At 29.4% G+C, this 14,239-nt stretch overlaps 1 protein-coding gene across 3 annotated transcripts in view; it reads left to right on the forward strand.

Moving 5' to 3' along the window:
- The window catches only part of Rab32 (RAS oncogene family member Rab32), a 92,689-nt gene that overhangs the window by 2,991 nt on the left and 75,459 nt on the right, over positions 1-14,239 (forward strand). The window contains exon 1 of one of the 3 annotated variants that reach the window (XM_075381587.1): positions 8,871-10,407. The exons of the other annotated variants lie outside the window; for them this stretch is intronic. Coding sequence (XP_075237702.1) covers positions 9,205-10,407 — 1,203 coding nt within the window. The 5' untranslated portion in view covers positions 8,871-9,204. Of the gene's footprint in view, positions 1-8,870; positions 10,408-14,239 lie in introns of those variants that run through there. 3 annotated transcript variants of the gene reach the window in all.

Here is a 14,239-nt window from a genome sequence, read left to right on the forward strand (position 1 = left end):
ACATATCATTTAATACTATTCTTCCATTTTTTTGAAATTTTATTGCTAATTTTTTCCAAAAATCTAGTTTGGTGATATAACCAATTAGATATTAATATAAACAGTAAACTCACCGGTCTAGTCTAGTGGTTATCTCATCGTCGCAAATCGCCTGTTTAACAGCTGATTTTCGAAGTTGAAGGTTCTGAGATTCGAATCTTACTAAAAGTTAGTCACTTTTATAGGATTTCAATACTAGACAGTGAATACTGGTTATACTTTGGTGGATGGGGTTAACCACACATCTCAGTAATAATCGACCTGAGTCAGTACAAGTATATACCATTAAGTATATTCTAATATAGACAGACAGACTAATACAGACTACTATATTAGTAGACTAATACATTAGTATTACTATCATCCTTATCTCTTTGGGCTATAGGGGGTTACTTATTTCAGTAGCTGAACAGATTGCAACGTACACAATAAGAATAAACATATATAAACTGTGATAATAGTTCTTATTTTTCTGTTTATCCTCCGGAACTACCGTAAGGTGTTATTTCAGTTATTGAATGAAGATAATATGTATGAATGTAAATGAAATATAGTCTTTTACAGTCTCAGGTCGATCATTCCTGAGATGAATGGTGTGACAACAGTTGCTAACGTTTAATAGACTTTAATATAATAAGTGTTTTCATTTCGAGTCATACGTATTTTCCCCTTTATACGTGTTCAATAATTTTTTTCGATAATATGGACGAATTTTGATTTGTTTTTTTTTTTTATTTTGATAGAAAAATTCGTTTAACTTCGTTGTAAATCTTATTTTCCAATAAATTTAGCAAAATATTTTTTTAAATGAAACATTACATCTTGACTACAGAATTACCAATTTGAAGATTTTTCATATTTACCATCTTTTTTTTTTTTTTGTCTTCAGTCATTTGACTGGTTTGATGCAGCTCTCCAAGATTCCCTATCTAGTGCTAGTCGTTTCATTTCAGTATACCCTCTACATCCTACATCCCTAACAATTTGTTTTACATATTCCAAACGTGGCCTGCCTACACAATTTTTCCCTTCTACCTGTCCTTCCAAAATTAAAGCGACTATTCCAGGATGCCTTAGTATGTGGCCTATAAGTCTGTCTCTTCTTTTAACTATATTTTTCCAAATGCTTCTTTCTTCATCTATTTGCCGCAATACCTCCTCATTTGTCACTTTATCCACCCATCTGATTTTTAACATTTTCCTATAGCACCACATTTCAAAAGCTTCTAACCTTTTCTTCTCAGATACTCCAATTGTCCAAGTTTCACTTCCATATAAAGCGACACTCCAAACATACACTTTCAAAAATCTTTTCCTGACATTTAAATTAATTTTTGATGTAAACAACTTATATTTCTTACTGAAGGCTCGTTTAGCTTGTGCTATTCGGCATTTTATATCGCTCCTGCTTCGTCCATCTTTAGTAATTCTACTTCCCAAATAACAAAATTCTTCTACCTCCATAATCTTTTCTCCTCCTATTTTCACATTCAGTGGTCCATCTTTGTTATTTCTACTACATTTCATTACTTTTGTTTTGTTCTTGTTTATTTTCATGCGATAGTTCTTGCGTAGGACTTCATCTATGCCGTTCATTGTTTCTTCTAAATCCTTTTTATTCTCGGCTAGAATTACTATATCATCAGCAAATCGTAGCATCTTTATCTTTTCACCTTGTACTGTTACTCCGAATCTAAATTGTTCTTTAACATCATTAACTGCTAGTTCCATGTAAAGATTAAAAAGTAACGGAGATAGAGAACATCCTTGTCGGACTCCCTTTCTTATTATGGCTTCTTTCTTATGTTCTTCAATTGCTACTGTTGCTGTTTGGTTCCTGTACATGTTAGCAATTGTTCTTCTATCTCTGTATTTGAACCCTAATTTTTTTAAAATGCTGAACATTTTATTCCAGTCTACGTTATCGAATGCCTTTTCTAGGTCTATAAACGCCAAGTATGTTGGTTTGTTTTTCTTTAATCTTCCTTCTACTATTAATCTGAGGCCTAAAATTGCTTCCCTTGTCCCTATACTTTTCCTGAAACCAAATTGGTCTTCTCCTAACACTTCCTCCACTCTCCTCTCAATTCTTCTGTATAGAATTCTAGTTAAGATTTTTGATGCATGACTAGTTAAACTAATTGTTCTGTATTCTTCACATTTATCTGCCCCTGATTTCTTTGGTATCATTACTATAACACTTTTTTTGAAGTCTGACGGAAATTCCCCTTTTTCATAAATATTACACACCAGTTTGTATAATCTATCAATCGCCTCCTCCCCTGCACTGCGCAGTAATTCTACAGGTATTCCGTCTATTCCAGAAGCCTTTCTGCCATTTAAATCTTTTAATGCTCTCTTAAATTCAGATCTCAGTATTGTTTCTCCCATTTCATCCTCCTCAACTTCCTCTTCTTCCTCTATAAAACCATTTTCTAATTCATTTCCTCCGTATAACTCTTCAATATATTCCACCCATCTATCGACTTTACCTTTCGTATTATATATAGGTGTACCATCTTTGTTTAACACATTATTAGATTTTAATTTATGTACCCCAAAATTTTCCTTAACTTTCCTGTATGCTCCGTCTATTTTACCAATGTTCATTTCTCTTTCCACTTCTGAACACTTTTCTTTAATCCACTCTTCTTTCGCCAGTTTGCACTTCCTGTTTATAGCATTTCTTAATTGCCGATAGTTCCTTTTACTTTCTTCATCACTAGCATTCTTATATTTTCTACGTTCATCCATCAGCTGCAATATATCGTTTGAAACCCAAGGTTTTCTACCAGTTCTCTTTATTCCGCCTAAGTTCGCTTCTGCTGATTTAAGAATTTCCTTTTTAACATTCTCCCATTCTTCTTCTACATTTTCTATCTTATCTTTTTTACTCAGACCTCTAGCGATGTCCTCCTCAAAAATCTTCTTTACCTCCTCTTCCTCAAGCTTCTCTAAATTCCACCGATTCATCTGACACCTTTTCTTCAGGTTTTTAAACCCCAATCTACATTTCATTATCACCAAATTATGGTCGCTATCAATGTCTGCTCCAGGGTAAGTTTTGCAGTCCACGAGTTGATTTTAAATCTTTGCTTAACCATGATATAATCTATCTGATACCTTGCAGTATCGCCTGGCTTTTTCCAAGTGTATATTCTTCTATTATGATTTTTAAATTGGGTGTTGGCAATTACTAAATTATACTTCGTGCAAAACTCTATAAGTCGGTCCCCTCTTTCATTCCTTTTGCCCAGCCCGTATTCACCCACTATATTTTCTTCCTTGCCTTTTCCAATGCTTGCATTCCAATCTCCAACTATTATTAAATTTTCATCTCCTTTTACGTGTTTAATTGCTTCATCAATCTCTTCGTATACACATTCTACCTCATCATCATCATGGGCGCTTGTAGGCATATAGACGTTAACAATCGTTGTCGGTTTAGGTTTTGAATTTATCCTTATTACAATGACTCTATCGCTATGCGTCTTGAAATACTCCACTCTCCTCCCTATTTTCTTGTTCATCACGAAACCTACTCCTGCCTGCCCATTATTTGACGCTGAGTTAATTACTCTAAAGTCACCCGACCAAAAGTCGCCTTCCTCTTCCCACCGAACCTCACTAATTCCTACTATATCCACGTTTACCCTATCCATTTCCCTTTTTAAATTCTCTAGCCTACCAACCTTTTTTAAGCTTCTAACATTCCACGCTCCGACTTGTAGAATGTTATTTTTTACTTTTCTGGTGACCCCTTCCTTAGTAGTCCCCACCCGGAGATCCGAACGGGGGACTATTTTACCTCCGGAATATTTTACCAAGGAAGGCGCCTCCATTATTGCTTTTGAAAATGCAGAGCCACATTTTCTTGGAAAAAAAAAACAGCTGTAGTTTTCCATTGCTTTCAGCTGCGCAGTACTCGGAGGACTGAGTGATGTTGATACGGCCGTTTAAGTCGTCCTGACTCACGCCCCTAACAACTACTGAAAGAGCTGCTGCCCTCTTTCAGGAATCATTCCTTAGTCTGGCTCTCAACAGGTACCTCTCCGATATGGTTGCACCTTCGGTCCAGCTACTCTGTATCCCTGAGCACTCAAGCCCCCTCACCAACGGCAAGGTCTCATGATTCATAGAGGAGGATTTACCATCATTAGTGCTTAATACTGGATTGTAGTTGAGTAATTAAACTCTATTACAAAACTAAAATTAAGGAAGCTAGACACCTATGTTATTCTTATATTCAAAATATTTTCATGCAAAAATTTAAGAAAATTATTTGGAAAGGAGAAATTAACATATATTATACAGAACTTTATCCGTGTTAATGTGGTGTCTATGGATTTCTTCTCATTTTTTAATTTTCATCGAGACAAACGTTTGTCACGTTTGTTATAACACAAGCGGTTTAAAAAACATCTGCACCGTTTAATGGGCAACTTTTTTTGGTTGGCCTGGATAGATTTTAAATAAACATATAAAACTAAAAACTATAAATAAAATAAACCTTTTTTAAAAGAGAATTCGACATTAAAAATTGAAAATTAAAGTCTGTAAATTGTTGTTAAAATTTGTTTCTTTTGTTTTTTACTTGTCTGCGACTTACAAAATTCAAAAATGATAAAGTATTTTTTATTTGTTTTGTTTTTAGTGATTTTTTATGAAGCTTGTTCCATTTTCAAAAAAGGTTTTCTTTGATACCTTTGTAATATTTTTTATTTGTACATCCCATAACCAAATGCTTTTAGAAAACCACATTAGTATTTCAAGAAAAAATTAAATGTTACTCTTAAAAAAATTCTGAATAATTACAAGCTTTCTAAGAAAATTAAGAAGCTGATTAGTTTTCCATTGCCTTGTTTGCTATTCTTTATCTTGTTACCTTCTTTACTGAGCCTAAATATGTTGTAAATTTAAGCAATCAAGCCCACAGAAATGCTGATATTAAGCCCTACAAGTAACTGTTTCAGTCTGTTCACCTTAAGAACTGGCTATATAATTAACATCATTATTATCAAAGAAAGTCTTACTGATCGCATTAGTTAGAAATAAAAGACACCCTCCTGCACTTCAGGTGGTTGATATGTGTTACAGCCATAAGAAAGATTGAAATGAGTACTGCAAATGAAATTACATTAAATTAAATGAACTGTTCGTTCCGGGTGAGTAGATTTTTTCTTCTTTTACATTATCGTTTCTCTCGGCAGAAAGTATTCATAAGTAAAACGCTAATTTATTACAAAATAAAATAACTTCTTAATATGATTAATTTACGACATCTAGATTATACATACTTGAAGGATATTACAATCCTTCACCCACATGAACTAGAGCAGTGGTCGTCTGAAAAATTAAAACGGTTAGTTAACTAAATCAGAAAATATTTTGATGTTATTAATCGATTAAATCTATTCCTTATTGATTAAATATATGTTAATTAAGTTTCATTTTTTTTGCAGAGTTTATATCCTTACTGGAACATGATATCTTTCCTTTAATTATATTTTTCATTTAATGGTATTTCTATGACTTGCTAAAATGCATTACCATATCCCGTTCGAAGAAGAAAAATACTAAACAACTTCACTTCTCAATTTTCTTAATTAGCCTGATATGTTATTTTTGGGAGTAACTATGCCATTTTTTGAATCGAGTAGTGTCTCATCTTTGGACGGTAACAAACGTTAGGTTGAATTTGTAGCACCTAACTTAGGTCTATATATATGTAGAAATGTTTATGCACTTAAAGTGTGTGTATATATATATATATATATACACACACCATCCAAATCCATTGTTTTTTTTCCTTTTTTTTTTTTATCTGTCATTTTTTTTTTTACGGTACATTATTTGCTATTCTTAAGTTTTATTTTTTTGTTTATATATATATATATATATATATATATATATAGACATTGAAGGAAATGTCTGCTAAGGCATTTGCATCGGCAACCTGACAGAAGCCAAACTGATGACTGTGTTGTTATCAAGTTTAGAAGGTGTAAAAGATGACCTCCAATATAGCCCATCAGGGCTAGGAATAGAGAGGGTACTATGGCGACCGGGATCGTAACAAGGCGGGTGTCTTTCCCTAAGAGTGCCTGGGTGTGTGTGTGTGTGTGTGTGTGTGTGTGTGTGTGTATGTATACATATATATGTATATGATTCGAGAAATATAAATTTTGATGTTTTTCTTGATGAACACCGTATTTATTATGTATTAAGTGAATAAATATTTTATGAGGATAAAGCTTGCACATTACAGTTTCAGTTTGAATTTAAAAATTCTTGTCCAAAAAATTATTTACAATAAATTATTTTTCAACAATGTTAAATCTTCCTTACCTGAAATATAGTATATTTTTTCAAAACAAAAAGAGTATGTGAATGATGCTACCAAACTTTCTTGGCATTTTTACAAAAATGTTCCCCATGTATAACGTTGAAAATTATAACTACTTTATGCAATAAAAACACCTTATATTTTAGTTATTTTCATATCAAAAACTATCGTAAAATAAAAAGTTATAAAAAACAGAAATAATTCAATCCAATCTGTTTCAAAGTATTATTAAACGTAAAAATATCTAAAATAATATTACGAGAAATTTTAAAAATAATTAATTTTTAGTGAAATTTTTAATTAACATATTGCAATTAACTAATTCTATAATAACAACGACTTATTTAGGAAGAGATGAATCATAAAAGTTTTCAAATCGTTAGGTTGGAAAAGTAGAAATTTAGTAATGTTTATAGAAATTTTACAGATTTGTAACCTCATGATTCTTTGATATAGTTTACAAATCAATGATAAACTTTAGGATTTCTTCCTTCTACACCTTATGAACAGAAAAAAAAATTGAAAGTTGTACATCGATGGCAAGAATGAGGTGAAAGAAAAATGTATTGTTTAAAGTATAAGTTTTATTATTAAGAGCACAAGAGCAAAATTATATTTATATAAAATATATCCCTTTCGAGCTACAGCAAATGCTTTCTCAAAATCTCTTCACTAGATTTTGATTAAAAATGTTATGAGAGGTTAGGGAGTAAGTATGCATTACTAAAAACACGCTGTTTTGTGGATTAATAGATAGATGTTTAGTGTTACTGATCTGGACCTTAAAACTTCAAGATATCAAACTATTAAAAGAAATGTTTTTTGACCGGTAGAAATATCTTCCCTTTGCTAGACTAAATTATAGTCTTGAAATTAATTTTTTTTTTTTCATTTGAATAATGGTGAATTCTTTCTTTAATTTTATTAATAATAGTAACTTGTTTTCCTTGAGTTTCTTATTTAAATAAAGTCTCGAAATATTGCTTACATTCTATTTATCAGTTTTAGTAATTTCAAATTCTACTACTACCATATATTTTATTATTGTTTTTTTTTCTTTTTACATGTTTTCTTTACATCATTTATTTTACATCTATTTGTTCTTTAGTAGAATAACCGTAATGACTGTAGACGAAGGAGCTGCCATTCACAAGTCACTTTCGAAAAACCACTTTCAAGAATAACAAACAGCTTGTTGAGGAAAGTAGAGTTTTTCTTGTTACCTTCTTCTCTGACCCGAATATACTGTTACATGATCAGAATGCCAAGCCCACTAAAATGCCAGTGACTTTCAATTATGTTAATGAAAATCTGATTCGGTTCACTACAATAAATATCATTACTTTCAAAGAAAGCGGATTCTTCTGACTGGTACTCTTGAACGTCAGGTGTTTTATATACATAAATTTAATTACAGCGATTGGAGAGTAAAACAACAAATCAATATGCTCCTTTCTATCAATGCATTATATCGCCTCCAATCTCTGAGAAAATGTTATTCTATTATGTCAATTTATATAGCAAAGTTAATTACTGTTTTAAACCAACCACATTTTATAAGTACAAATATGGAAAGATTTTCCTTGATAATTTTCTTTCTTGTATTATAATTCTTTACGAACAAAGAAAAATATAATTTTAATATTTACGCGATAAGACATAATTTAAAAAAATGAATGGTAATGATAATAAATGAATAATTTTTAAATTATTTTTTTTTTAATTCAAATTGAGTTTTTGAAAGTGAGTAATTTATTATGCGTTATCTTGTTTTCTCATGATATTAAATGAATTGTATTGGTTTATGTACTAGCTTTTTTTATTGTTATACGCGTATATTTTACTTGCATTAGCTTTCGATTTTGAGTTTTATTTATGGACGATAATAAAAAGGAGTCTAGCATTAAAACACAAAAAACAACATTAAATATTGGACAGCTCTAAAACAAAAAGCTAAATTAAAACATAAAATTCAAATTTTAAATTGTTTAAAATACTGTAGTAAAATATTTTTATTAAAGATTAACTTAAAAAAAATTTTTACTTTAACATTTTAACTACAAGTTAAACTTCACACTATTCTTAAATTTTGAATATTATAGAAATAATATTGGTCAAAATACATATGTTTTTAAATTTACTGTTTCCTACATTTGTTTCAACTAATTTTATGTTGTTTTATCCGCAGCTGTATTGCATACCTGTCATATGAACCACGATATTACGTAATCGCATAATTACATTATGGTGGGCTACGACTTATCTAACATTTTAATTAAAATTATGTAATAATTATTTTATTGTTAATGAAGTATAATGTTTTTTAAGCGTCTGAACCAACAGGGCTGTTCTTACAGTTCTAATGTAGGTGTTTTTTTTTTTTAATTTCAAACGGATTCATGGCGATCCCCTCCTTATGAGGTCTTATATAACATCTTAGTTGAACCGAGCAGTCCAACCTGTCTGCGTGCCTGCTTGTTACATTGTCCCCAGCATGCATTCATCGGTGCGAGTTTGACTAGCAGTAATATTGTAATGTCTGATCGGTATTAACTTGCGTTTTTCGGCAATAGTGCGTGCAGTGATTTTATTATTAAGGTATAAATTTCATTTTTCTTATTTTTTTGTTACTAACTTATTCGTGTAATAGTTTTTTATAGTAATACATCGGAAGATAAGTATCTTATCGTAAAAGGTTACGTAACCTAATGAGAAGCCAAACATACTTATTTTTTTACGTATCTTATTTATTTTAATACTGGTTTTTTACGTGAAAAAAATATGATTTTTTTTGGAAAAGTGTTCATGCGTACTTTGTGATGTCTAATAAAGATTCGACTGAAAATTTGAGTGAAGTATTGTACAACGAAAACACGTTTACCGAAACCGATACGACATCGGAAGTCAGGAACAAAAATAAATTTTCCAAATTCAAAAAAAGCTTATCGAAAAGTTTTAAGATGAGTTCTAAAGACAAATCTTTTGATAGTAAGGACGAAACGACGAGCAGTAAAAAGAAAAAATCGAAGAAAAGTAAAGAAAAAAATATATCGCCATTAAAACAGTCGACATCGACAGATCAGGATCAGGATTTAAATACCGAAGATAAACCGACAAAAAGTAAATCTGTCGTAAGGAAGCTTAGTTTGGATAAATTATATCCGAAAATTAAAGGAAGTTCAAAAGTGAAGGAAGATAGTGAAAAATCGTCAAGACGTACAACGACATCGGATTTGACCAACGTTACTGTAAGCCTTAAAGAAGAACTTAAACAAGCAGAATCTAAACTTGAAAGTTTAAATGTGCCGAAAATATCTGGTGATATATCGTGCGAAGAATCAGAATTAAGTGAGGACTTCAGGACTCCTGCGTGTCAATCGCCCGAAGGTTCGTATATAGAAGACTCGGCACGAAGTCTGGAATACGCATCGAACTCAGAATTATCTCGAGATTCACCTTCAGAAAGTTCATTCGTCGCCGATAACAAAAGAAAAGAATTTTTATCGAGCTCGGAACCTTCGTTAGAATCGGCAATTCAGTCGGGAACTGCAACGCCTCGCTCCGATGCGGATACGAAACTTGATAGCCCAAAAATTGCAGATGAAAAAGATTTAGAAGAAAATACATCATCGAACCGAAATGAAAACATATTGACCGCTGATGAAAAAGAAGCTGAACTTATGTCGCTAACTATTGATGAAGTTAAAACGAATCCAGAAATCGGTGATGCGAATTTACCAGCGTTACAGAAATCACCATTACATTCTATGGAGGTAGTAAACCTTTCGTCGCTTGCTATACCGCATCTTGAATTAGAAGATTTGAGCGATTCAAATGAAGATAATCAATCCAGAAAAAAATTATCTACATTTATTTCAAGTGAAAAAGCATCAGAGGACGCACAAAAAGGAAATTATAAAATCTTAGCCGATGGATCTCCTGATGAAGATAAAGAAAAGAATCTACCACCTGTAAAACCAGAAAAGAAAAAACAGGGACGTATTTTCCCCCCAGAACCTGAGGTGAGTAAAAATAGCGTTTTACAATCGTGTTATTTTTTTCTTTAAAAATACTTTTTTAATATTGTTAAGTAAGCCTACATGTTAAATGTTTTTCCTCTAAATGTCCGACATTTAGCTGTTTGAAGAATGAGCTTTCATTATAAAAGTTTTAATTTTAAATAACATTAAAAATATATTATTTAGAAATCTGGAAAATATTCAACAGTTAAATATTACTTAATTGAGAGAAAGTGAAGTTATTTATAGAATTATTTTTTTCTTTTTTTTACATTACATAAATCAATGTTATAATAACCGGTCAAGTAATTAATAATAATGAAAATAAATATTCATAACCCTAAAGATCAAAAACACTTTTTTATAATTCCCTTTTAATTCATTATATCCTACTATAACTGCTATTACTTTTTACTTAAAAAACTATGCAATAAATAGGGTTTATAGTTCAAGTAAATAGTCATAAAAGGTTTTAGAAATAAAATTATTGATTATAAAAAACATGTCATGTATTTAAAAGACATGTTAAATAACCAGTTTCTTAAATTATTTTTACATGAGTCTTATTATAAGTTTTATTTTTATTTTGACTCCTAGTCTGTCCTAGTAAAAGTTCTAGTAAAACAAAAAAACATGTGAGTAAACTATATCATATTACAGTTTTCATATTTCATAGGAAAATATAATTATTTATTTATTTTTTTTTTTTTTGCTTTAATATGTTAAATAAATAATTATTATACATATAACAAATGAAGTAAGTAAATAAAGAAAAAAAATTAAATAGTATAAGAATTATCAATTTACATATATATTGTACTTATATGTTAAGGTTATGTTTTTATCATAATCTGAAGCAAATAGCATACATTCAAGGTCAATATGCCAGATTAAAGTACAAAAAATATTTTTTCTATATATCTGAATGTAATTATAAGTTTGGTTTTGTAAATATAGTATACACATTGATATTGTGAAAGTTAATTTAAGAAATTGTCGTAAAAAGGAATTACAGTTTTTTATTTTAATTTTCCACAGTGTTTAACATTACCCTAAAGTTTTCCATCGATTTGAAACAAATTATGTGTTTGTATATTTCATTTTTGTTATTTTAAAAATTACTGTACTAACGACTGAAAAATATAAACCAATTCATAAAACAAAAGAATATGTAATTGTACATTCAACTACTGTCACAAATAAGTAATTGAACATCTATTTAAATAATTTATAACAATAATGTAACAATGAATCAACGTGAATTGATTTATAAAACATCTATTACGTAAAATATGTGATGCGTATTTGTTTGTCTCTATATACCTGCATTCATTAATAACCAAAATAAAAAATATAGAAAAAAATTAAATATTAAAAACTTTGATAAAAAAATTCTGTATTGACCATCCAAGAAAAATCTATTGTTTAATTGAATTAGAGCAATTATTTTAAAATTAATTTACATAAACTTTCAAGTGTAAATATCTTTTAACATTAGTGAATTATTATTATTATTATTATTATTATTATTATTATTTACAACGGTGAATAAAATTACAATATTATTATATTATTTTTAACTTAGCAAATGTCTTCGAAAATTGTAGCATTTTCAAGAATACTGGGTTAGGGGAAATTACTTACTAGTGAATTAAGGAGATTTATGAATTGAATAATCATGTTATTATTATTTTTATTATTATTATTATCATCATCATTATTATAAATAAAATAAATTAAATTAGTAAATAAAATAAATAAATTTCTTGAAACTTGTTTTTCATATAGCTATCCGCTTATTTGTCTGACTGGTAGATCAAAATGTACCATGGATGAAAATACCTATTACACTGATGCAAAATAATAGATTTATAATAAAATCTATTTATTAAAAACTTCTTAATGTCATACACGCAAAAAGCACTTTTTCCTTTCAATCCATCCCACGCACTCATTTTATCCTTTCAAACTATATGCAAACATTTTTAATTTCTACTAACAATTTTTACATTTCTGTGAAAAAATTTATAAGAAATAAAAGAAAACTATGTTAAAGGCCTATTTGTTCAATCAAAACAGAGAGTAATCTACAAAAAAGGACGTAATAATAATTATAAGAGTAATCTACAAAAAAGGACGAGAAATTTAAGTTAATGATAACTAATTAAAGATTGTTGATATCGCGATTTGCTTTGAAAATAAATAAAATAAATTCGAGACTAGGTTATTTGTGATGACGAGTTCACCATTAAACCAACCCGGTGGGATAAGTTATATTTTATCTAATATATAAAACACTCACTCTGTTCACCACTAGGGACTATCATTACTTTAAGAGTATCATTGGTTCTTTTGTCTCAGATGCTTTACATGTGCACAGTCATAAGAAAGAGTGCAACAAACTGTGATTCCATAACAACAAAGGTTCAAAAGTATTTTCTGCCTAACCATGGATTTTATATAACTGAGTATATATATATATTTATTTATTTATTTAATCCTGTTGTTATTAAAAGGTGAAGTAGATTTTATTAAGTTTGACACAGATCATTTAAAAATAAAGTTAAATCTTAAATGACAGATGAAACTATTCTTAAATTATTGTATTTAAATATACTTAAATGCTAATTTTTATATAATCTCGTAATGTAGAAACGGAATGTTAAATTTGCAGTAATGGAAAAACAAATGAAAAACTGAGTACTTTTTACAAGTAGTTCCTTAATATTTTCTTCAAATAAAATGTAATTTCCAAAAATAATTTCGCAAAACAAACAAGGTTTAAGTTGCAAAACATACCTTTTTTCTTCAAGTAGATAGTAAAATATAAGATCTTGAACGGCAATCATTTTTTTTACTAGACGTTTAAGATAATATAAACTCTAAACGAATTCATACTGGCTTTAAATAAGAAATGTTCTATTAATTGATACGTTCATTTTATTCTTTCCCGTTTATATCCACTCTGTTCTTAAAACGGAAGTACAGACATAAATGAAAGTAATTTAATGTAATGAACATGACAAAAAATGTAATTTTACGGCTCATTCATTAGTAGAACCAGAAAGACATTTTAAAGTAACAATTTGTTTACAGAAATAAAACTCGATTTACTAATTCAGTCCTAATCAACAGTTTACTTTTCCCATTAGCTTTTAAATCAGACACCATTAAAATTAATTAATACTTAAAATATTTTTTGTAGAGACTTAGTTTGTAAGCTTTTAATTTTATATGTTTATGTGAATTGTCAAGCAAAATAATTTGACTTATTAAAATATAAAAAAGTTACATATATTTTTTATAAACAGTTTAATTTTCTATATTAGTAATCACGCAAATAGCCTGAAGTTGTTTTTGAGCAAAAGAGAAGTTTCTGTAGTTTCTGGTAATTGCCTGCAGCCTGTATATAAACGTAAAGTATCGCTCACTGGTTCATTTTAGTATTTATTCATAAATCAGCGATTAAATGATGTTTACATGTTTACAGAATATTAAATTATTTACTAATCACTCTCTAAAACACCTAGAATTATAAATTCGACGTATATTTGGAACTATAATTTAAAAGATAGATCTTATAAAATCAACATAGTAAACGAATACAACACAGATATAAAACATTAGTTAACACCTCAGAGCAAATGGGGTTCCTATACACTTTAAATGAACACCTATTGCAACACTTTTAAGGAAGGAACTGAATTTTAGAACTGAAAGTATCTTAAATAAGCATATCTCTAGGTATTTAGAAAGAGAATCCGGAATAAGTTTTTATTTTTCAAAAGTTACTTTATTATTCATACGACGTAGAATTTACTAACCACTTCCCTTT

Source organism: Lycorma delicatula, chromosome 1 (genome assembly GCF_047948215.1).
Source record: "Lycorma delicatula isolate Av1 chromosome 1, ASM4794821v1, whole genome shotgun sequence".
Classification (NCBI taxonomy): Eukaryota; Metazoa; Arthropoda; class Insecta; order Hemiptera; family Fulgoridae; genus Lycorma; species Lycorma delicatula.